Source organism: Megachile rotundata, chromosome 10 (assembly GCF_050947335.1).
Source record: "Megachile rotundata isolate GNS110a chromosome 10, iyMegRotu1, whole genome shotgun sequence".
In the NCBI taxonomy this organism is placed as follows: domain Eukaryota; kingdom Metazoa; phylum Arthropoda; class Insecta; order Hymenoptera; family Megachilidae; genus Megachile; species Megachile rotundata.
The window spans coordinates 1,049,057-1,074,839 of NC_134992.1; the positions used below are offsets into that span (position 1 = coordinate 1,049,057).

At 36.0% G+C, this 25,783-nt stretch overlaps 1 protein-coding gene across 6 annotated transcripts in view; it reads left to right on the plus strand.

Annotated features, from left to right (window-relative positions):
- The first annotated feature begins 4,310 nt into the window (after positions 1-4,310).
- Positions 4,311-25,783, plus strand: part of LOC100881577 (uncharacterized) — a 132,488-nt gene continuing 111,015 nt past the window's right edge. For 2 of the 6 annotated variants that reach the window (XM_076536679.1, XM_076536681.1), the window contains exons 1-3: positions 4,311-5,094; positions 19,391-19,452; positions 19,542-19,689. In XM_076536679.1, coding sequence (XP_076392794.1) covers positions 5,000-5,094; positions 19,391-19,452; positions 19,542-19,689 — 305 coding nt within the window. In that variant the 5' untranslated portion in view covers positions 4,311-4,999. Of the gene's footprint in view, positions 5,095-13,036; positions 13,184-19,390; positions 19,453-19,541; positions 19,690-25,783 lie in introns of those variants that run through there. The other 4 variants (XM_076536680.1, XM_076536682.1, XM_076536685.1 and 1 more) reach the window with 3 other exon arrangements.

The following is a 25,783-nucleotide window of genomic DNA, read 5'->3' on the forward strand; positions in this document are numbered from 1 at the left end:
CTCTCTCTCTTTCAGTCTCTGTCCTTTTCTACGTTCGGCGCTCGGCTCGAGCCAAATGTAACGTCCCTGGTACTAGACTCAGGTATTTTACAGCGCTTATGAAGCAAAGAGCGGCTTTTGCTTATTAAGCGACTCGTTTTTACTATAACTAATTCTAAAAGAATGTGGGATGGTGGTGGCGTGTGGTTAAAGAGTGAAATCTACAGGTTAATACCTTTCATTAATTAGGTTTATTCAAATAATGATGAGAAAAAGAGTTATAATTAACAATTACTTTAGTAAATATAAAAATGTATATGTGACTGAATTCTATAAGCAAATTGGAGTATAATAGACTTGTTGTTGACGCAAATCGCAGAACGGTAACTAACTACTTCAATTAATAGGTTTTATAATGATATACGCAACGCAAAAATATAACGCAATTTATAATGCAATTTAATAATGCAAAAAAATAACGCAATTTACAATGGATCTAGATCCTAACAAAACTGACAACAATATTTGGTTAATTACAAAAACTCTAAAATTTGTATTAGACGTGGAACAGTTACTCCTAATTTGACTCTAAACTAATTAGTTCATGGCCCTTTTTGTCAGAGCACAAATCGACACCCAAAACCTGATCGCTTAATTGGGGAGCCTGCGTTAGCTAGCTACTAGAACTACCCAACGATGGAAGAATCAAGTGACCGACGTGTGACCAACAGGGTTGCAAACAAAAATGACTCAACTTTAATTATTTATTGAAATTACTGAAACGCCACCCAAAAGACACGGGCTTCAGAGACCAAGCCGCTCAATGATGGGGAGCCTGCGTTAGCTGGCTACTAAACTACCCAGAGCGAACTCCGACAATCTGACGGCGAGTTAGTAACTCAGAAAAATAAGAAATATGTATGAGTGACTGGCGAGCTCTCGTTGATGTCTTAGTTTCTTCTGGGGCTGAGCATAGCACTCTCCTTACGGAGTTTCAGATACAAGACCGTTTGAACGGGGAGCCTGCGTTAGCTGGCTACTAGAACTACCCAACGATCGAGTATCCAAATGGCTGATATCCGCTGTCCAGTCAAAATTAAGAATCTTGTAGGCTCTTACCAGTTAAAACTGCTCCAGTTAGTCGCTTCCTAAGAGGTCCGGCACGTAGTACTTCCAAGATTGTTCTGCTCTCGCAGCCGCTGCTGCACGCCCTTTTATACCCAGAGAATCATGGATTTTTCCCGCTCAAAAAGTAGTTATTATTTTATTACGCTTTATTTAGTAGCAAATATATATTAGTTTGATTAATAAAAATACGCTTTGATTTATTATTAATTAGTTTTTCACAAGTTTTCCCGTTAAATCGTATTTTTAATAATTATTAGATACGCAAATTATAAGTGTTTTAATAGAAGAAATAATTAATCACAAACAATACATAAAATAATAGCTAAAAATATAACGCAATTTATAATGAGTGAATAATTAATAATATATATAATATAAACATTTAAATAATAATTTATAATTACTTTGTTTCGAAGTATATCTCCTGTCTCTTTCTAACTAACGCGCGCGCCATCGATCGGTGATCTACTCTAAACAATGTTGCACGCATGAGCTACCCCATCCCATTACCACGCGAATTTTTATGGTGCAGTCGGTAATTTGCGGTCAGTAATACAATAGAAAAAGATATACGTATTAGCATATGTCTTCATTTATCGACAGGATTCAATACGATGTACCCGGGGTCGTTACACAAATGTAAACACAAAATCGACACCTCGACATCAATAACTGCAACGCTTGGGTTCCGATTTTGTTGCAGTTATCCAGTCTTTACTGTATGTACTTCTTCTGACAAATTGTTTGGAACAAACATTTTTTCGTAAGAAAGAAAGTATAATATCAACGTTATTTGTGAAATAAAATGATATTTATTTTTTGCTACTCTAATTTTAGATACCGACACAAAAAGTTACAATATATATTTTAATTGTTTCCGAGAAGATTAATGGAATGTGGTACTCATTGTTTCTTTGAAGTAGCCGGTAATTTACGATAAATGCTATTTTTGCTTTCCTGCATCAATCAGCGACAGTGTGAAATCGGACAACCTGAAATATAGCGAGTGTTGGAACTGTTAGATAGTACGATAGCACGTGCACGCTATTATATTACGGATGAAAAATGAAGATACAAGAAAGCTAAAGCTTTGTAGTATTGACTTTTTATTTTAAGTTTGCAAAAAATTGACGACCTCCATTAAGTAAGTTTGATACAATTCAAAATTATAATAAATATTTATGCTAGATTTTAGGGTAAAAGTTACGTTTAAAGGAGACGGCCGCGATCACTTTGACCTTAACATATGGTATAAAGATTATTCTGCTGAATAACTCTCAAAATGTTTTAGACGTCACTCATGATTTGTTCGAAAGTTATTAACAAAGACAAAGTTTAGAGAATGTAACATTTATTTTGAATATTAAAAGTTATGCAGGAGTACTATTGATGTGAAAATGTTGCATGTGTGAAAAAAAATGTATGCTGTGATAATACTAAGTAATATACTAAATAAGAACCAAATAGAATTCTAGGTGGGAATATAGTCCATAAATATGAATAATAACAAGTTTATATATAACATATTTATGTTACCAGTGTCAGTATGTCATATAGTTATATAGAAGTTAGTTCGATAGCTACGAAAAAAGTTTTCGAATATTGAACATGAATTTACATGTATTCATTCATTTAGCGTAGAATTTTGATTATTTGTTAGATTTCTCGTATCAGGAGAATATTATTTACAGTGAGATAACGTGTCCAAGATGTAGATCTGAACATTTTACGAAAACATATGTTTGTTCGGTAAAACAATTTTAGTTACTTCAGCAGTAGCTTGTAAGCAATGTAGAGTCAATGGGCTATCTAGAAAATGTCATCGGAATAGGTGAGGCTAAAGTGGGCAAGAGAAAAGGCAACAGAGGGAATATTCAAATCCAGGGACAATGGATTTTTTATGGAATTGGGTGCGTTACTAAAAGAGTTTTTAGTTTGTTTGAACCAAATGGAAATACTGAGATATTTTTGCCTGTTATTCAGTTATTTATACAGATCAATAGAAAGTATACGATATATTACAAAATGAAAATTATATGTATATATCGAACAATAAATTATTTGACTACTTTTGGAATTACTTCCGGAATTTCGTATTCACACATAGAATATAGAAAGATGAAGAGATCTATGAACAGGTATTCTGCAAGTATTTCTATATAAAAATTAAAATAATGAGTTGTATGTATCCACTAGATGTTTAAATGCTAATTAAAATTCTCTTTTGAAATACTAACTGATTATTTTCCATATTCGCTATCGATTTTCGTACTTATATATGTATACAGAATAAAACATATTTGTTTACTCTTGCCCTTTTCCCTACTTTTCCTAACAACTTAATCGTCGCTTGTTGTTATATTAAGTTATTACCACAAACATATGTATTTGAAAAATTGAAAGTCCATGCATATACTAACAATTCTAATCTAACCTAACTCAACATGTTTTAAAATATAATTAAGAATGAATGTAAAATAATGAATACTGGCCACGTAGACCATGTTTTAGAATCATTGAAGTTTTATGGTTGATAACTTATATAATTTTATAGTTAATGAACAGCGAGCGACGATTATATAATACAGAGAAATTGCTTAGAAATAGTCCTTAATAATATGTACATATATGTTGAGATCAATGAGACATTGAATATTCGTTTTCGCAGATTGTAGTACAGTACAAAAAACGAGCGACGGCTAAAACTTCCTGAGGGCTATTCAGGTATATGACCATAGCAACATTTATCAATATCAAGGTCATCGGGGTTGCCTCCCGTAAACATAACTGTTATTCGTAAAATATCGAACTCTATCGTACTCTATTTACGGGTTTTCAAAATATTCATTTTTAGAACGTTTTAAATATTCAGTGTTATTTAGTAATATAAAAATAAAACGATGAACATAACTCAACACTCACAAACAAATAAAGAGATTGTTAAGGATCTGATTTATTTATTTATATATTCCAGCGTTTAAAAATGAATATCAGCGCTTAACAACTTTGTAAAATAACTATATGTCAATAAATTATCCTCTAATAAAAAGGGTTTCCTTATTTCGTCAAAATTGATCGATGTTCTCATATTTGTGCATTAATCACATCACTCTTTATATAAATTTTTAATTCTTTTATAATAAGTTATGTTTCTAATATTAAAATATGTAAAATTTCTCTGCATTAGATACTGAATATATATATCTCCAAGTGGAAATTAATACGAATAAAAACAAGTTTAGCTGAACACAGATTAAAGAAAGAAAACCTAAAGTTGAGTACCTTTGATTAGATAAGCATCCACTAAACCATTTGTGTCAAGTATGTCAAATGTCCGCTCGTGTGTAAAGCTACACGCAGTAGTGCATATCTGTTATTTCTCCTTCATAGTTTATATACGTGCTATATAAACAATAGAATATATATCTTGCCTAGCCACATCGTATATCTTTCAGTTCGTTTCCTGACGCGTTTTCCATCGGAGAAAACTATTATTTTCCACCTGATCATTCGCACCGTACTATTATATTTATTTCTTTCTCATACTTTTATATTTTTGTTAGCGGCTAGATTGTGATATTCGTATTTTAATTCATTTTTTGTCTTACACATATAGTATATACGTGTATGTATGACTGACCGATTTCACAATTATTTAGTTTTTCTATTTTACTATACTTTTGTTACGTTATTTTGTTATTTCACTATTGCTCGTATTTATGCTTTTATTTATTTTAAATACAATTTTTATTGATATAAAACGCACGAAAGGATTTAAAACACGCGATCGTTATTATTCTTCAGTTGAAAGTTATTGTCAAATTTGTATCAATAGTATTTATATAAATGTGTAACGTTTAACGGAACATATAATTAGAATGGTGTAAATAAAATGTCAGATTACAATATAGCAAAAACCTTAAGTAAAATGAGACCTTTAAACTTTCCGGAAGTGAAGGATCAAAAGATATTATCTATCAATGTCGGGTATGTATTAAAACAGATTTAATTTCTTAATAAAGGCGCAACAATGGAAGCATCATTGTTACATGATGTGTCTATTATCGTATTTTTGTGCATCATTCATTAATTATTGGAATCGAAATGTATGTATATAAGTAAAAACTAGGTTACGAAACATCTTTACTAACTTTAAGTTATATATTTATAATATATATATATATATATATTATTTATTGTGTAACTTATATATATATATTATATGTATATTATCACATCGTAGACAATTTTTATTACAACTGAAAGATGTCATTTCAGAACTGCTTTTATCCCTTCTGAACCAATTTGAAATAATTGTTGTTCTTAGTTTTGACACAATTTTAATAAGCCATATTCCTAATATAAATTGAATTTATTATCCGTAAGTTACAAAATAAATAATTCGAAACATAGAAAATTACATGTATTTGTTATTCAGTATTAAATAGAAATTTAGCATTATTAAATCGTGAATTCCGCCTGTTTCCTTTTTAAATAGCTACTCGCGTATAAAATGATAAACCGAATCTATAGTTTAACCACTAATTACATTTTTTATAATATAACTATTTATTAATATTCCCCTAATCATTAACATATTGTTTTGCCGAAAGCTTGCTAACATTTGCTAGTTTTTTACTCAACATTAATACAACCAGTATCAGTACCATTGATTTTTATACGTGTCTCTCATTTTGCACGCCGTTAATTCTAAACACGCATGTGTTTATAATTAAGTGTTTATACCTTTATTTCCCTCGAATTCAAAGCGTTTCATTTAAATGCATAAATTATATTAATGCGAATTGATAAAATGAATTCAAAATACTAAGCAAAGTGCGGTTTATTGTTTTCGTCAGTGTCATGAATGGTAACTTTTATCTACATTAAATTAAGTTTGAAGTACTCTAATAGTACTTCTACAGAATAACTCGAGCTTTTACATTAGATCGATATAGTAGCCGCATGTGAATATAATGTTTTCTAATAGCAACGTTGATTTGTAATCTCATTTTCGAAAGATTTAAATCAACTTCGAGACTCGTTTTATTATAGTAAAAGCAATGATGTTAATAAAACAAATTGCAAGCTATAAACATTTAATTATTATTCAACAATGGACATGGATTGTTGTAATTTGTTTTTGACAAATGAATATTCATGAATATATGTATGCAAATTAAATATAATTAAGGCGTTAAATATATAAATATTTATTAAAATAACAACAATTATTTTATTTCTTAATAAATTGTTTTAAAAATATTACGCATAAATAAACCATAAATAAATAAAAAATAAAAAAGATTGTTCGAATTAAATTATCTAACAATGTAGTTAAATAATATATTTTCTTTATTTTACTTGCAATACTATTATTAATCAGCTACCATTACTATTATTATTAATATTATTATTATCCTTCTAATAAATATCATTTATTATATTATCACTATTTGACCTGATTGTTTTATTATTTTAAAATTATTTTTCGGTGTAAGTAAAATTCAGTGCAAGTAAGTACCTAAAGAATAGTACTAGTATGTCAATGTCGGGTAAAATTGATAGAAAAACTATTTTAAATGAAATTTCTAGCTACTCTTATACTACATTTGAAATAAAATAAAATATGTTCCTTTTTACAATGAAATATATAAAATAAAATAATTGAATTTCGCATGATATACATATAGTATACAAAATACTACAAAAGGGAGAGTTAGTATTAGACTGCCAAAATCGATGATATTCACAATTTAAATTCATGTTTCTTTTAAGTATGGTTTTCAAATTCAGATTATAAACGTGATTTTTAATCTTAGGATACTGTTAGAAAATAGAATATATAATGTCGTAAAAGGAAAATGAATATCAGGATGCTAAAAACTTACTTATATTAACAAAAACAAAGACATTGAATATAAATTAATATTTATTGGGTGTATATTGATATCTTTATTGAAGGAATGTTGTTAATAGAATATTTCCCGAACATATAATCTTCAATATTGTCAGTAACCTTCAAGTGAAATCATCTTTTAAGTGTTATTTTATAAACTTTTTTCTGTTTACTATCTGGAGTGCAATAAATTATTATTTTGTGTTTGAAATTGACTGGATGTTCCAAACGGCCGAAGACGTTCACCAGAACTCTCACTTTCTCTAGGTTCGAAACATTTGGAGTCACAATCAGCAGTTTAGGTTAGAACGTTTGAAGCGAAACGTTAAAAAGTGAAAAAAATCACAGAAGTTATTTTCAGATAATAATCGTTCATGCGTCTTCCCTTGCTTATCTATCGTTATTTTGTGAGAAAATTAGTGAAAAGTGGCAACAAAATACAGTGAAAAGTGATAATAAAAAATGATAGTGAAATAAACCGGCTGCGATATCAGGTATTGTGGGTTGCGCATTATTTTTAACCGACTTCGAAAAAGGAGGAGGTTGCTCAATTCGATCAGTATATTTTTTTTTCTTTTTTTTTTTTTCTATGTGTGCCCGCCGATTACGCCTAGCTGGATGGACCGATCGGAACGAAACCTTTTGCATCTGGTAGGTTCTGACTCCTCATTGGTACCATTATCAAAAGATTTTTCATTTTCTACTTGCAAAGTATTGTTACTGCAAAACAACCGGCAACTTTTGAAATAAACTTTTCTCGATTTTAGTGCGCTTTTAATATCTTATCACGGACATGATTCTGAACAATTTTGTTCATATACAAATTTCGCGGACAGGTTTAGTTTTCGAGATATTAGCGAAAAATTGTTGAAAAGTTTTGAAATCAATTTTGGACGATTTTAATGCCCTTTTAATATGTTATCAGGGGCACGATTCTGAACAACTTTTTCCTTATCCGCAATTAAGGGGAAGCTTTAGTTTTCGAGTTATTAACGAAAAACTATTGTTACTAATATATTGAATTCTACGTATGACTCCGTGTCTCTGGTGGTGTATGAGTCAACATGCAGTCGCCGATTTTCTACTGTTTCTACAAACACGTCTTGTCGGCCGATAAAAAGCGTGAAATAAAATAATTTTAAGAAAAAAAATACGCCGACTTCGAAATGCACTAAAAAGTATAAAATAATTTCTATTTCATTCAATCATACAATTACGTAACAGATATGAATGAAACCTATTTACTCGTTAGGTAGTATATTAAATACATTTCAACCTTTTCGGAGGCGGCGCATAATTAAAAATACCTCAGTAAACGTTGCTGCCAATAACCAGTTGATTGTGGTGTGACGTATTAGAAATTAATAAATCCTGAGAAGGAATACGAACCATTATAGATATATCTGGTAATATACGTAAATGTAACGACTGCATCTTCATTTCGCAACGTTTCTGATATAAATGAAATTGAATTGACTTCGTTCGCGTGTGGAAGCCATGGATCTAAGAACCTATAAACGGAGCTCACGACGCGGGAATTACCAAATTTGCGGCAGATAGGCTCTATCTTTATAGAATATGCGGCGATCGAGTTTTTCCGTCGCATACTCTATGAATCTAGATAGACCATAGTTACATTGTATACGCACTAACACCTACTCCGCGGCGTGCTGTCGAATTATATGTATAGAAAAAAAAAATAGCTATACAAGTTTTGCCTATGTTCGGCTGTCCAAAGGTTGACGTGTTCAAGAAAATCTTTTAATTTTGCGCCGCCTTCGAAAAGGTTGAAATGTATTTAATATACTACCTAACGAGTAAATAGGTTTCATTCATATCTGTTACGTTATTGTATGATTGAATGAAATAGAAATTACTTCATTAGGAAATAGAAATTATTTTATACTTTTTAGTGCATTTCGAAGTCGGTGTATTTTTTTTCTTAAAATTATTTTTTACGAATAGTTACGATCGATAGAACGATCTAATTACGAGAATACATTTTCAATCAGGTAGGATTATTTCTGAACAATTTGTGAATCTTATTTTAATGGTGTCTAAATTTTATGTTAATGTGGAGTTACAAAAATTTCATTTGCTCGACTTCTGTTGACTACACATAACTAATTCTGTTCCTTACTCACGATAAATGAATAACTGTTTAAATGAATAAATGTTATTAAACGTTTACACTGTCCCGGCACTTAAACATGATCGCGCTCAGCTGCTAGACTTGAAACTATCGCTCTCGCTTCTGAGCGCGTGTAATCCTCGTGTTCTGATTGGTTCGTGTTTTTCCTTAATTATTTAAAAACGATGCTTCCAACCTCCATTTTTGCAAAAGCAAATCTGATTTAGAATCACGTTAGCTATACCCTATTTCAGGGACCTATACTAATTGTGAGCCACCCTGTATTTAAATATTTTGAACGAAAATTTACAAAGTAGTGCAGATTAGCATAAATTAGACTTATGAATTAGATGTATTTTATTTTCAGCAAGACTGTGACGCAAAACATACAGCCTATGTGTACAGTGCATCAGTGGTTGTTAATACCAATACTCTCCACAGGTTAGCAACTCTTCCACAATTGCTTGACTTAAATCCTATGGAACATGTATGAACGAAACTAGAAAAAAATGTGCGAAAACATTATACAACGTCGAAAGAACGCTTGAAAGAAATGTTAAAAAGAGAATGGTGTAACATAGAACCTGATTTCCTTAAAATTTGGTGTTGTTAATGCCCGATATATTACATGAAGTGATTCGCCGAAGGGGTTATCATACAAAATATTAATTTATGAAATTTCTGCTAAAATAATTGTAGCAATACTTAAGTATACGAATACTCTTGTCCCGGCGATTTCTTACAATCTCGTGAATTTCAAGTCGTTTCAAGTTACGACATGATATTGCCTTCAGTTTCGGTTTTTTTTTGCTGTAAGCGTAATGTTTAATATACAGCTATATGTGATTAAATGTACAGTTAATAATATAGAAAATATGGTTCTGTATTTCAAGTGACGGAATACTTTTTTCTACCACTGTATGTGATTCACCAGTGTTCCACGCTGCTAGATAGAAGAAACTAGATGCGAATCCCCGGTGATCCACGCCGCTAAATGCGTACACTGTCCGTGGATCATCGGTGATCCACGTCAGGTTGGACGTGTTAATCATGATGAAACTGGAATTAATCGAATCGAGGCCCATGGCAATACTATCTTTTTAACACGTTGAGCGCCACGTCAGCCATCGGTGGCTGACACTAGACTTTCCGTTTAGGCCGCGTCAGCCATCGGTGGCTGACACTAGACTTTCCGTTTAGGCCGCGTCACCCATCGGTGGCTGACAGCGTGTAACATGAGAACTATAAAATTTACACTATTTTACGGAATTACAGAAAATTTATTTAAAATTTACTTAATTTGGTTCTGCTCGGTGGAATGTTTTCTTTGTCACAACTTGTAAGATGGACTGCTAATTTTTTCCGAAATTCGGTGGCCTGAACGGGATTGTCTTAGAAATACGCGTGGCGCTCAACGTGTTAATACTTATATTAATCCATGACGCCTAAGTAACAATACAAATGTCCATTAATTCTTTTGTCTGAAAAAATTGCGAAAATGATGAAACTGGCAATGTCAACATGGATTCTGAAAGAAAAACTCGCTCTTTCAGATTCTGCGATCAAGTTTTCGACATTTTGTGATCAAAATTAAATATGGCTGTTCAAAGTTGAAAAAATTTTGAATTTTTTCCAAACACATAATCGCGCAATATAATTACAAAAAATATATAAATGGCAAAAAAAGTTGTTAAATTTTGGAAATATAATTATTGAATATAATATTTATATATTATGAAAGTTGTAACGGTAATTTATATGTTTGTAAATTTTATGTTCTATTTTCATAATTTTTATGTAGCAACGAAAAGTTGTAACATTTTTAGAAAAATAAAATAATATCAGCGTACTTTATTTATTACCTTTGGATCTTATTGGGTTAGTTTGGGGCGAATTCGCCTTTAGAACTCGCTTTTAGAGTCGCGTCTTTAGAGTCGCGGGAGACTGGAGTGGGGGGGGGGGGGGGGGGCAACATCCTTTGTCTTTGGCCTTCTTCCTTCTGCGGGTGCTTAGTAACGCGTGCGATCTTGTGAAATAAAGACTGACAATGAGTTTATTATTGTATTCTATAGTAAAATAAAGTTTCTTCTATTCGAATAATTTTAGCTCACTGTTCCATTGCAGTCCTAACCTCAATAGACTTATTATACAGAAAGCTACTATTTTAATACTATTATTTATAAATTGTTTGTCTGTTAGTCGAAATTGTCGATCACAGATTCATACATAGTTGATTGATATTTACAATTATTTCCTATGTTCAAAAAACACTTCACCCTTTAGTATTTGATTTTTTTAAATTACGTTTATATTAGCTAAAACCTTGTATACAAGCAGATAGTTTTACTATTTCTGCAAAGCTTATAATTCATTAAAGTAAATTACGTTTTGTAAAAAATTAATGTATATGTATTTTTTGCATTGCCTAAAATAACAACCGATGCGTTACTAGCATTTAGTTTCTAACTAGCAAACCTAAAAAATTTGCCTTCAAGTACTGACACGTAGTTCATGATACCTCTTAAACTATTCGATACAAAGTTCTATATTTCCGTATGTATCTCTATTTTAATATGTACATGTTTTATTCGAAAATCATTATTTTGATCAAATGATTATAATCATTTTTTAGTAATTTAACCTTCAGCCACAGTTTATTAAAAAGATATAAAAAATACAATTTGTCTAAACTAAATCTACTGTGATTTTAAAATATTGTTTAGTTTATAATTTATCTCTAAAATACTATAATTATGATAAACATATATATGTACATACATTTTCAATCGAATAATCCTTATATTTATCGGATTTATTAGAAAAATTAAATTTTTGTTCCACTTTTACATAAAATTTTAGTTGCATCACAAATTTTTCTAATATCCCCTTTTCCTTTGGTAGAGCCGGTAATCATTTCTCTTTCCTCTCTAATGTAGCTTTGTTTGAAAATATTTAACAACATTTGACACAAAGCTGAAATATTTGAAGTGATGGATTAAGAAAGGGATGATGTTTCTGTTTTAAAAACCCACATCTCAAAGCATCCCAATCTAATCGTCATACATATGTATATCCGTGCTGGCAATGTTGGTACATGTTTCAATATTGAAACCAATAGAAACCAATCCACATCATAACCCAATTTAACCTACCCTATCCTCATTTTTATTTCTGGCAGTTGTGATTACAAACTTGAAGTCTATTGTGTATTTGATTAAATACAAGATATTTATTAAATGCGTGGTTTACTTTAATGTGGGTCGCTTAATCGATTTACAGAAAAGAAAACGTTATGCACACGTCGTTCGTGACTCTGCTCTCGCCCTGAAGTCGCACACCTCGACGACACTCTTTTGTCCGCGTACCGAGACCCCCAATTCCGCGCGAAGTCAGAAAACAAAAGAAAGAACAATATGGTGGCCCGTAACGCGGGCATTTGGACTTTACCATAACAAAGTCAAATTAAGTTATATTAGAAATAAGTTAGGTACATTTTTATGTATGAAAGTGCAGGGAGAAAGCGAACACCCTTTTATCAGTTTTAATATTGAAATATGTAATTAATATCAATACACTAAGAATTTAAGAATTTTTAAATTTGCATTCTAGAGATTTGAAAAAAGTAACGGTCATTTATTAAATTTTATTCACGACTTCAGTTAAATTCGCCATCATATGACTGAACGTCCTAATATTAAAATACAGGTAAAGAATAGTCCTAAAATGATAACATGAATTTATATACCCACCAGTCTCCTGCGAAAGAGTCTTTAGTAGTTGTTCAAGGGAACATTTATTGAGCTTCCGCTGTCTATAAACCATTCTCCACAATTTTTCCTTGACGCAGAATAAAACTCTGACGTAAGAAGTTTATCTTCCGTTCGCTGTGCAGTCTTGTGTCGTGCATATTGTCGATCGCGACGCATCACGGATAAAATTTATAGATTATATTCGCTGTAAAACTGCTATGCTTCTGTTAACTCATATCGTTGTTTACGGATCCGTTTTTTTGTGATATTAAGTGGTGTTCAACAAGCTACCTTACAGTAAGTGGTAGATACGACCAAAAATACAATATAAAAGTAGAACATGAAAATAGAAAGTATAGAAATAAAATCCTTTTAATATTTCATTTTCCAGAAAATAGTATGTGGTTCTTCTCAAAAGTGTGTATTTTATTGAAATAATTCTTTATTGTCTACCTATTATGTTTACTGCTTTCTTTATTGATAAGAATTTGACGCTATAAGTTTTTAAGAAACCACTTGTTTTTAAAACTTTTTTTGTTAATTTACTCCGGAGTCTTTCGAATATATCTTCCCTTTCATTTTTAATAAAATATATTTGGTATTTAGAGTATACCTTCTAATAATTACAGTAATATAAATATTGATCAAATTATATTGTTATTGAGAGCTTTATATAATGGAAACTTTGGTGCATTAAAAATTTTATGTATTAGTCATATGTGTGTGTATGTTTAGTACATATAACTCTAAAACCGTATTTATGACTAAACAGTAGCTGTTTGATAAATAAATTCTGCAAATCTTTTCGAACATAGTAATACCAACAACTTATAGTTAAAGTGCAATATAAATATCTATAGATACCTGTAGTTTCGTCATTACATGCTAGTTTGCTAAAATATGGTTGAATTTATTATGAAAAGGGTGAATTCAACGCAATTTTTAAAGTGTTAAAATATATTTTATATCTCTTTTGTGAATAATACTGCAAAAAATTTACAAAATAAATTTCGTTCTCATCGTAATATCTTCAGTTTTCCAATCGTTTAACCGTTTTGACGTCTAACAAGGGACATCATCCAACTGATACACACAGATTTTAATGAAATTTATATATGTTATAGAACGCGAAAAAATATTTGGCACGTATTTTTTTATTGGCGAATATCCACTTTGAAGTGGTGAAAATAACCGTTAAAGTTGGGGTTAAAAAAACTATTTTCGCAAATATCTCGGGAACTATTAGGCCTAAATAAAAAATTCAATATGCAAATTTTTCTGTTTTAAAAGGCCACTAATATGGCATAAGTCGATTTCTGAAAAATTTATTTGCTTAAAAAATATGTTAAAATTAACATTATTTTGCACATTTTTTTAATAAAACGTTGAACTCTTTTGATTAAATTTCGCATCGTAAACTATGGGTCCAAAGAAAAAATACGGACAAATTGGAATTTTGAATTTCTCTCGCGCAAAAGATATTATTATGGTTCAAGTTATACGGATATTTTATACCTTCCGTTCGATGCACGACTGATTTCTGTATATGATATTCTGGAAATTGTATTATATTACATTTTTTATACTAATTTATTTAAAATAAGAATTTAATGGTCCATAGGTGCCTCTAATACTCTTTATTTGAGTATTTAAATTAAATACTCTTTAATTTGACTCGACAAATAATACACTGCGATGCATAACTATAGCACCATCTACTTTTTTAGTTGTTCTGTAATTCAGAGTTAAAATGCAAAAAATCAATTGTAGGAGATGAAATTGTATGGGTCGCAATAAATTTTACATTAAGTATCATTGAAGTTGCTCTTCTATTAGAAACGATATAATCGAAAATGTGATTTTGGCTTATGGCATAACTATAACACCAATGTCAATATATTAACTTCTCTCCATCCAGTTCAACTACAAACTCACTGAAGGTAAATAATTACATTCTTTATTAAAATACAAATTAAAATTTGACAATACTCTTTGTTGAACAATGTCACGTGGTAGACATTTGATCAAAGAGGAAAAGTTAAAGCCTCTAGTTTTTGACCCATTATCTCCATATTTTTTGACCTTTTTTTATTAATGAAACAAATGAAAAATCGCGATGGAAAAATTTCCGAAAAGTTTTTTCTTTTTCAAAAGTTTCTACAGTCGCAGGAAATTTTTTTGATTATTAGCACTTTAGGACTGTTTTTTCTTATTTCTTTTCCTACAATTTGCACTTCGACGGGGTTCGTTTCGATGATTGGGTGCAAAGTTACGAGTTTTTGAAGGCAATATGACACTTTTTTCTGAGATAGTCAAAAACAATTCGAGATAGAAGGTTACGAAAACCAATTTATCTAATACATATTGGCCAAACGATGATGAAAAATGTTATAAAACTTACGTATACAAAGTGCTGATCACAAAATTACTACTATAGCACTTTCATATACATTTACCACCTTGAAAGTAAAATGCAAAGCGCTGTTTTCGGATGGTATTTGCAATCGGAATAAACCATTTAAAAAATACAGCATCTATTTCGTGCATATAACGGAATAAAAACTTGATTGGATCACGATTTAAATCTTGAGTATAGGGATGGGTGGTGAATAGTATTATTCTGGGGCACATTGTGTTTTTGTTATCATTCAAAAAAATGTGGGAGCAAGTGTAGTTGCAGAATAGATTATTTATCATGCACCGTGGTTTGTGGCTATTGTCGTTAACAATTATATCTGAACAATTCAAATGCTGATTTTACAAACATTTAATCTAGATCTATTCTAAACATGTAATAGATTATTCGAATATTGAAATTTGACGAAAAGGAAATGCAACAGCAAATATAAAAATTGATATTGTAGCGAGATAACTTTTTATTAGAATAAAACCTAGAATAACAAAATGCGTTACACGGAAGCAACTGGCACACTGCGAGCCTCGACGTATTTGCAGGTTAGTAAGTGCCATAAAACACCTACCCGATCGCACTTCAACTCGCTGATTGGGCGGCCGAAGGCGAACTAAACCATATAAAAGGTCTCCAAAATACAGAAAAAAGGCAGAACCATCTTAACCTGCACCTAAATTATATCATTCTTGGAACATACCAGAGTTAGAAACAGTCGTACTCCTCTTCAAAAGACTTGGACTCTACCAGTTAAGAATTGGCTCCTGCTCGGAAACCCAGCAAAGTTGTCCTTCTTCATCCTAAACCTCAGAGCAGCTCTTTCCCCGCAAAAGAAGAGCCAACAATTTCTTACCTTTCGCTGCAACGAACTCACGCTGTATCATATCTGTACCTTTTGTTCTTTAACCAGTTAAGCGTGTTTGACGACTACAGTATTCACTCCGTAAATGTTATAAAATAATTTTTAGAAAAAAAATACGCCGACTTCGAAATGCACTAAAAAGTATAAAATAATTTCTATTTCATTCAATCATACAATTACGTAACAGATATGAATGAAACCTATTTACTCGTTAGGTAGTATATTAAATACATTTCAACCTTTTCGGAGGCGGCGCAAAATTAAATAACATATTCAAAATAATCTTTTAATTTTGCGCCGCCTCCGAAAAGGTTGAAATGTATTTAATATACTACCTAACGAGTAAATAGGTTTCATTCATATCTGTTACGTAATTGTATGATTGAAAGAAATAGAAATTACTTCATTAGGAAATAGAAATTATTTTATACTTTTTAGTGCATTTCGAAGTCGGCGTATTTTTTTTCTAAAAATTATTTTATTTTGTAATAACAATACTTTGCAATTAAAAAATGAAAAATTTTTTGATAATGGTACCAATGGGGAGTCAGAACCTACCAGATGCAAAAGGTTTCGTTCCGATCGGTCCATCCAGCTAGGCGTAATCGGCGGGCATACATAGAAAAAAAAAAAGAAAAAAAAAATACTGATCGAATTGAGTAACCTCCTCCTTTTTCGAAGTCGGTTAAAAAAGATCTCTACCGTAAATGTTAAAATTGTATCCCCACTACTGGGGGGATCCCCTTCGAAATCAGTCAAGAATGAAACACGATCGGTCGCCGAAACGACGAGGATCGAATATCGGTGAGACACATACTAATGCAAGCAAAGGAAAAGATTGTAACTTTCTTATTTCTTACTATTTTTTCATGAAACTTTTACTGTTCTTTTTGTCTAGATTTCCTAATTAAAATGACACCAAACATGATATAATTATGTTAACAATTGCGTGTGTAACGAGTGATTAAAGTTTTTAGCATAAAATAGGACGGCGAATGGAAAAGAAAGAGAAGCAGAAGGTTGACGCGTTCGGCAAACATGAAACACTCGTGCGTCTTCTGTCTTTTAAATTCAAAAATCAAAATTCTTTATTTTTGGGGTTTCATCAATGAAGCTTTGATTATCGTATTCGTCTCGTTTTTCTGATTAAAATGGTACCAAACACGGTATAATTAAAATCATAATTACTTGTATAGCAAGCCTTTAGAAGGAATTCGCACCTCTACCGTAAATGTTACATCCCAAACTTTTATGGCTTGTTACATAAGTAATTACGATCGTAATCATATCGTGTTTGGTGTCATTTTAATCAGAAAAACGAGACAAATACGATGGTAAAAGTTCCATTGACGAAAAACCAAAAATAAAGAATTTTAATGTTTAAATTTAAAAGACAGAACACGCACGAGTCTTTCATATTTGCCGAACGCTCGAAACTCTATCCCTCTTTGTCTTTTGTATGGCTGTCTTTTTCTACGTTCGGCACACTACAAAGAATGTAGGACCTCTACCGTAAATGTTACAATCGAGACCGGCAAAAGTAACATTTACGGAGTGAATATGTACTGTATATCCGTCATGGAGATGTGGCAGAATTTTGTGTCACGACGACTATATCCGTCATGCTATAAAATTTTGTTACAATTTGATATTTAAATTGTAATTTTGGCGAAAACTAAATTTTATTCGTATATTGTAATGTTTTAAATGTTTAGAGAGCAATACGAAATGAAATAAATAAAAAATGTAAATGATTTGAGATGGATTCATGAATCTTTGAGAGGTAATTCGTCATAGCTTGAATATCGCGACACACACTGGTGCGCGCTTTGCCAAAAGGTTGCCACGCTTAACTGGTTAAATAAACCTTAACTTAAGCGTTACAATATAAAGAACGAACATTTTCTGTATTTAACAAAGGTGAAGAAGAGGATTAAGAATTTTTTGATATACAGATTTTCAAAAACTCATAAAGTAGACCTACTTGATATATCGTATGAAAAACAAATAATAACTTGCATTCTATCTCCAATTTGGTGAAGAATTGAATGTGTTGTTATTGTTATTTTTTATGCGATTGACAATACCTCGGATGCATTATTTGCAAATGATAGTGTCTACGTAAAAGTATGTAGGATCTTTTCTCTTCAAAATAATCCAATGTTCAAATTTTGTTGTGGCCTTTAAATGGTGTTTAACCAAGGATAAACGAGATATTAGTGAAAGCCCGTTTTTTTGTGCACACAGTATCGGTAAGGATTTCTCGAATGTTACTTCCAATGCAACAAAAATAAAGTAGAAATTAAAACTTTTCCAAATTAAATTCAATTTTTCACATAATGTTGTGTTAGAAAATCCCAGTGACCCACCCTAATAAAGCAGGGACGACGGGCACATGGCCCTCCTACGACGACCATCGCGGGGTAGAGGCCTGACGTCCGGACCATAAAACAACCCTAGGGCCTCAAGTTTCGCGGGGACTAGGAAACCTCGCGGAACGGGAAGAGGGCATTCGTTTAGAGACCTTTGGAAAAGGCGTTCGTCTACAGACCTTGGAAAGGCATCCTTCTCTTGAGGACATTACTTCGCCTACGGAATCTATTTATATAATATATATAGTATTTTTGAAACCGAACTCAGTTAGCGTGTCAAGCATTTTTCTACCTCGTCTTACAGTTGTTGAATTATTAGTAAATGCAGTGTACCATTTTATGGTACAATATTGTACTATGGGACAGTTTATGGTATTGGTGTACTATTTTTAATACACTAAACTCCAAAAATACTTATACATCGGAATGTGGTTTTACCAACTCGACAACGAATAGAACCTCTACCGAAAAAGAAATTATGTTTACCACATAATGGTCTTTCCGGAATAAAACAACTTTTGTTTCAAATATTCCTTTCTATCTTAAAAATTGTAGAACATATTCAAATAACTTCTTTCGAGTAATGAACCCGGTGTAAATAAATAATTGCATACGGAATAAAGTATAAAATAGAGTATTTGAAATATTTAAAATTTCATATAAGTTCCAGAATAACAAACTCTTAATTCCAAGTATTTGATGTTACTAATTCAAATATACTTACCTAATTCATTCTTTTCATGGTATCAAACGTAAATAATTTATGTAAGATTAGTTTATATCATGCTTTATTCACTTTTTTCTACAATTAATGACACCTTTTAACATCTCGTTTATTGTATAATTGATGTATTTTTCAGATCCTCCAGAAATAACTTGCAGTTCAGTAAATTCCAGGAACTGGAATCAAACATTGACAAAAGTAAGTAAAGTTTTAAGAGTATAAAAAGTGAATAGTGAATTTCATTCGTGAGATATTGTTCTAGAATTGTATACGAATTAAATTTTTAGTGCCGGAACCAGCAGCACCACCTATGGATACTTTCAACCCAGAAACTGACAGTTTACATGCATCCATGAGGCCTATCATCATATTAGCTCAATGTTTTTCCTTGTTTCCAGTGACAGGTGTTAATACTCCTAATGCAGCTCATCTCAGGTAACTTCGTTTTTGTTTGATAGAAAAGAAAAAATATAAATAAAATATATTGTTGGCCTTGAGAATTTTGCTGTCCCTGCAATACTATATTTTGCACTTTGCCAGTCTCCTTCTATAGGGTTCAAATCTGGACTTACTGCCGGATGTGCAAGCAATCGAATTGAATTGGGACTGCAAAATTCGAGAATGATTCTCAACGAGGCTTCTCGACGATAATTCATACACATACACAGATACTCACACACAAATACACACAAAAAAAGCTCTTGTCAGAGCCATATGATGTGCAAAATCTGTCCAGCAAACTCTCCGAGGTGCATGTCGGGTAATGCTAATACCGGCGGTATGTGCCCTAAATGCAAGGGTTTCTTTAAAGTTCTGTATCTTTGCGGGAAAAAATGGTAGCGGTTTCTCACGTACTGGAAATTGAAGATGAAGGTTTGGACTTTATGCTGCTGTAAACAGTATCACCAAAAAAAAATGTGGCAAGTCCATGCATTTCGTCAAACTTTGTAATTTTCAATGTTGCAAACATGACCTCACATTTATGTTGTTATTGTAGTAGTGATGCATCAAATCTAAAATCAAACTACAGGGTCTTAAAATAGAGATCTCAAGCTTTAATTTAAAAAAAGGAGCATAACTTTGCGATGATTTTTCACGGAGTTATCATCAGTCAAATTTGGCCAATTTTTGTCTAAAATTTTTCTATGCCATATTTCTTTTGAGCAGTGTATTATAATATTATATTATAGTATTATATATGGGTCATTCCACGCCAAATCGATCACTTTTGGAAGTCACCATCTCCGATTTTGTTCTAATCGAAATATGTTGTAGTCTATGTGAAATTAGGGGGGATTTAAGTCATCATTTTGCCGGTTTCGAATTTGTTAATGAATGACAAGCCGTCAAAGTTTGCAATTTTTGCCCATTTTGGCGAAAATAGGGTCCACTTAGGAATTTTTTTCTCGGAAACTACTCAACCGATTGAGCTAAATTTTTTTTGTTTTATTCATGAAGGATTGGGCTATTTTGAAATATTTTTTCTAATTCCGTCAATTTGTTATAAAATGTCGGAAAATTTAAACAAATTCTTTTTTTGCGTTTTTCTCAATGAGGGGCGTAAAGGGTTAAAATTTATAAAAAATATGTTCATATTCTTTGAAGCTTCCCCTTTAAAATGAGCCCTTCAGAATGATGGAGCCTCCGGTATTATGATCGGTTTTTTTATATCACCGGTCTCAAAATAATACAACAAGACTTCGTATACGACTAAATGATCCTGTTCATACCTAGTAATGTATATTAGTACTCACTCTTGGCCAATGATACACTTATAGTTATGTTAGATTTAATCCTAAAGTGATATAAGCGTGAACTATTTGTTTGGTTATCGGTTTGAAAATAATAAAAGAATAAAAGTCATTAGGCTATAGAAAAAATATCTCACGAGATAGCTACGCAATATGAAAGCAAAAAGAGTTTTATTAATTCAACTATTCATTTAAGTGATTTCGGTGTTTTTGCAAAATGGCACTCTTGTACAACTACTCACGATAGAGGGGCCATGCTATCCTATTGAAGGGAGCACTAAAAAACTTGCAATGTACGTTAGCTTACAAAGATTGTTAGAAAAAATTCATTTCTCATTCCTAAAGATTTATTTGAATGGGCAGAATCATCTGTTTCGAACATAGCATTTAATTGTGTAACACGAATTGAATATATTAAATATACCGATTATTTATAAGCTCCTTTGGCAACGGCATTATCAATAACAGGGTCTAAAAGTTTTTACAGCTTCGCGTCATTATCAAATAAAGAAAATAAAGTAGGCTTGCTCTTACGATAATGATGGCTCTGTGTACTTAGTGTATGAACTGTCATTATATTTTTTCCAACCATACACAATGCTTTCCATACTTTTGATCACAACCCACCATAATCCCATTGCGATAGAAAGCAATCACCACTTTTTCGCGGATTCCATCAAGTAATGACGCCTTTTTTAAAATATAAACAATAAATATAGGAACTAATCATACTCTATAATATAAAATCGTAACGTAACGCGTAACCCGTAACGCGGTCACGGTTAAGTTAGGTTAGGTTAGGTTTAGGTTAGGTGGACCGGTGGGGCCGCCCATACAAACTTGTTATGGGCAAACTGCGGCCATATACCCCACCGGTTACGGAGAGCCTCGACCCCCAGCTACTGGGGCGCGTCGTGGAAACACTTTTTCCGCGAGATGACAATCCACCGACGCGCTCCGGGTCGTCGGCCCACCTTCTGTGGACCGACGATATGGGGATATCGGACGAGGAGCTCGTTTATGCCGTCAAGAGGGTTAGTGCGCGGAACACCGCACCAGGCCCTGACGGCATCCCGGGTCGGGCTTGGTCCTTGGTGCTCCCATTCCTGGGAGACAGGTTGAGGGACCTCTTCAGCGCCTGCCTGAAGATTGGGAAATTTCCGGATACCTGGAAGCGGGGACGGCTGGTCCTATTAAAGAAGGACGGTAGACCGGAAGGAGAACCCTCGGCGTACCGACCGATAGTTCTATTAAATGTGATCGGGAAGATTTTCGAAACCATAATCGCGAAAAGGTTGACAGATCACCTCTCCGGAGATGGTCCCGACGTGGCTGACTGGCAGTTCGGTTTTAGACGGGGGAAGAGCACCATTGACGCGATCAAGCGCGTGAGGGACATTGCCCAGTCGGCCACGTCAAGGGGCGGGGTGGCGGTGGCTATATCACTTGATATAGTCAACGCATTTAATACCCTGCCCCATAGGACAATATTAGAGGGACTGGATAGACACCGGGTCCCCCCGGTGATAAACAAAATCATAGGGGACTATCTCCGGGAGAGGTCGATCGAGTGCGTCGATCGGTCGGGCGCCGAGAGGGTGTGGAAGGTTGAGCGGGGCGTGCCCCAGGGTGCGGTGCTCGGACTGCACCTGTGGATCGTGGGGTACGACCCCGCTCTGCGGGCCCCACTGCCACCGGGTTTATATTTGACATGCTTTGCCGATGACACGCATATCCTGGCAGTGGGGCGAGATTGGTCGAGGACCAGCCGTCTCGCAGAGTTGGGGGCATCGGTGGTCGTTGCCGAGATCCGGGCGCTCGGGCTGGGGGTGGCTCCTCACAAAACTGAGGTCATGGCCTTCTGCCATAGACGTGGGGACCCGCCTCCTGCCGGAGCGTCGGTCCGGGTAGGCGGAGCCGAGGTCCAGATCGGGTCCGAGATGAAATATCTCGGACTCCGACTGGACCGCCACTGGAGTTTCGATGGCCACTTCGACGCGTTGGCCCCCAGGTTGGAGCGTGTTGCGGGCGCGTTGGCGCGCCTATTGCCCAACCTGCGGGGTCCTAGTGAGAAGGTGCGCCGGCTCTATATGGGGATCGTGCGGAGCATGGCCCTATACGGCGCCCCTGTTTGGGCTGCCGACCTGGCTGCCAGTCGCCACTCGCAAGGTGTTTTGCGGAAAGTGGAACGGCGGCTGGCGGTCAGGGTGGTGATGGGGTACCGCACGGTCTCCTATGGGTCGGCTATGGTCCTGACTGGGGTAGTTCCCTGGCGTCATCAGGCAGAGGTTGAGGCCACGGTATACCGGTACCGATGTGCTCTCCGCCAGGAGGGAATAGTAGAGGGTGCCCAGCCAGGGCCCAGCGTCGAGGAGGTCAGGCTCCAGGCCCGACGCGCTGCAGTCTCCCGTTGGAAGGAGGAGTTATCCTCCAGCGGGGCCGTGGGGAAGCGCGCGGTCGGGGCGGTCCTTCCGCGTCTGGAGCAGTGGATGGACCGCGGCCATGGGCGGCTATCGTTCCGGATCACGCAGGTGCTCACCGGGCATGGTTGCTTCGGGGAGTACCTGTGCCGGATCGGAAGGCAGCGAACACCGGTGTGTTTTGAGTGTGGTGTTGGGCCGGATAGCGCCCAACATGTGATGAGTGAGTGTCCTGCCTTTGCGTGGTAGCGGCACTACATGGAATGTGTGATTGAATGTAACCCTGCATGTTTGAGTGAAGTGGTTGAGCGAATGCTGAAAAATGAAGAGGGATGGATGGCCGTCGCCTCCTTCTGCGAGACGGTGATCTCGCGGAAGGAGGAGGCGGAGCGTGAGAGAGAAAGACGCGGTTTGAGCGTGAGAAGAACGAGAGGGAGAGGGCGACCCGCTTCTCGGGCGCCCTCTTGAGGGTAGTGGGCGGCGTGGCTTCTCCGCGTCGCCCGCACGGTGTGAATGGTGAGTGACTGTGTGTGTGTGTGGGTATGTGTGTGTGCGTGAGTGTTTAGAGATAAGTGGAGAGAAGTGGGGGGACGTGGATCGCGCCGCCCTCCCCGGTGTTGGTTCTCATCCCCGTGTGTGAGTGTCGGCGGCTCTCGGTCCGGGGTGTCGGAGTTCCCGGGATTGACCGAGGCCGCCATGGCCGCAGGTGTCATGAGCGGGGGCCCATGGCACCATTGCACGCGGTCAGGTGTGTGGAGACGACGGCGGGCGTGATGACGTCGTCGGCTCCGATAAGGGTGGGGTGGGACTTAGTATCGTTGTGGGGAGGCTTCTCCTTCCCACGAGAAGGGCGACGCTTTTGTCGCATGGTGGCATTTTGGCGGGCCGTGGCGCCGAATATCGCACGAACCCATAGCCCGTCATGCCGCCGAGGGTGGGCATCACCGAGGGGTTTTAGTGGGCACGAATCCCACACTACCCCCGCTCCTCCCCCGGGGAGCGGGGGCGTCTTTCGATGATTTCCCCTAGAAAAAAAAAAAAAAAGAGGTTTAGGTTAGGTTACATCTATCACGGTCATATTGTACTGTATAGTATAAAATCATAACGTAACTGTGTCACGCGTAACACTTTCATACTTACTAACCTTTTTTTTTTTTTTAACGAGGGAAAATATTCGAAAAGACGTCCCCACTCCCCGGGGGAGGAGCGGGGGTAGTGTGGGATTCGTACCCACTAAAACCCCTCGGTGGTGACCACCCTTGGCGGGTGGGTGAGTCGCGGAGCCGGAGGAGGATCCCGGTGGGTGAGTCACGGGATCCTCCTCCGGCTCCGCGACTCACCCTCCGTTATGCGCAGAAGGCGCTCTCCTCGTGAGGGAGAGAGAAGCTCCCCCTCAAAGAATACAACCCACCCCATTTTGAGCCGACCACGCCACCACCAACGCCGTCGGCTCACCCCTCGGCCGCGTTCAATGGTGCCCCGGGTCCCCCGACCCGTGACACCTGAGGCCATGGCGGAACCCGTCAAACGAGGCATTCGGGACCCCGGACGGAAGTCCGCCAAATGCCGAAAATATTTGGGACGACAGCTGTCGCCGGGGAGGACGACCACCTCTCACACGCATACTACAATGCAGCACACACTACTCTCACACTACAATAATGTTACAATAATATATATCACACTTCTCACCAATCCATTTACACACGCACACATTCATACCTCACACACACACAACACATTCACTCCCACACATATTCTCCCACCCACTCAGACAATGCGGTCTGAAGGACCGCGGGCGACGCGGGGAGGCCGCGCCGCCCCACTACCCTCAGGATGGAGGCCGGGCAGTCGGAACCGAATTTCCCTGCCTGCGCCTTCATCTAACCGCGATCTCCCCGCGCCGCTCCCTCTCACGCTCCGCCTTCTCTTTGTGAGACATTACTGTCTCACAAAAAGAGGCCACAGCACTCCATTCACTTTCGCTCTTCAACATTCTCTCCACAAGCGTACCCACATTCACATCCACACATACCCCGCACTGCAAAAAGTGCCGAGGCCATGCAAACGCCGGACACTCGCCCAGCGTATGCTGAGCGGTGTCCGTCACATTCACTCCACATTCATGACACCCCGGCGATTGCTCCTTGCCGATCCAGCGCCGGTACCAACCGAAGCATCCGTGCCTGGTCAGCACCTGCGTGATCCGGAACGAGAGCCGCCAATGGCCGCGATCCATCCACTGCTCCATTCGTGGAAGGATCACCCCGACTGCACGCTTCTCCGCGGCCCCGCTGGCGATAAGCTCCGCGCGCCAGCGGGAGACAGCGACACGGTGGGCCTGGAGCCTGACCTCCT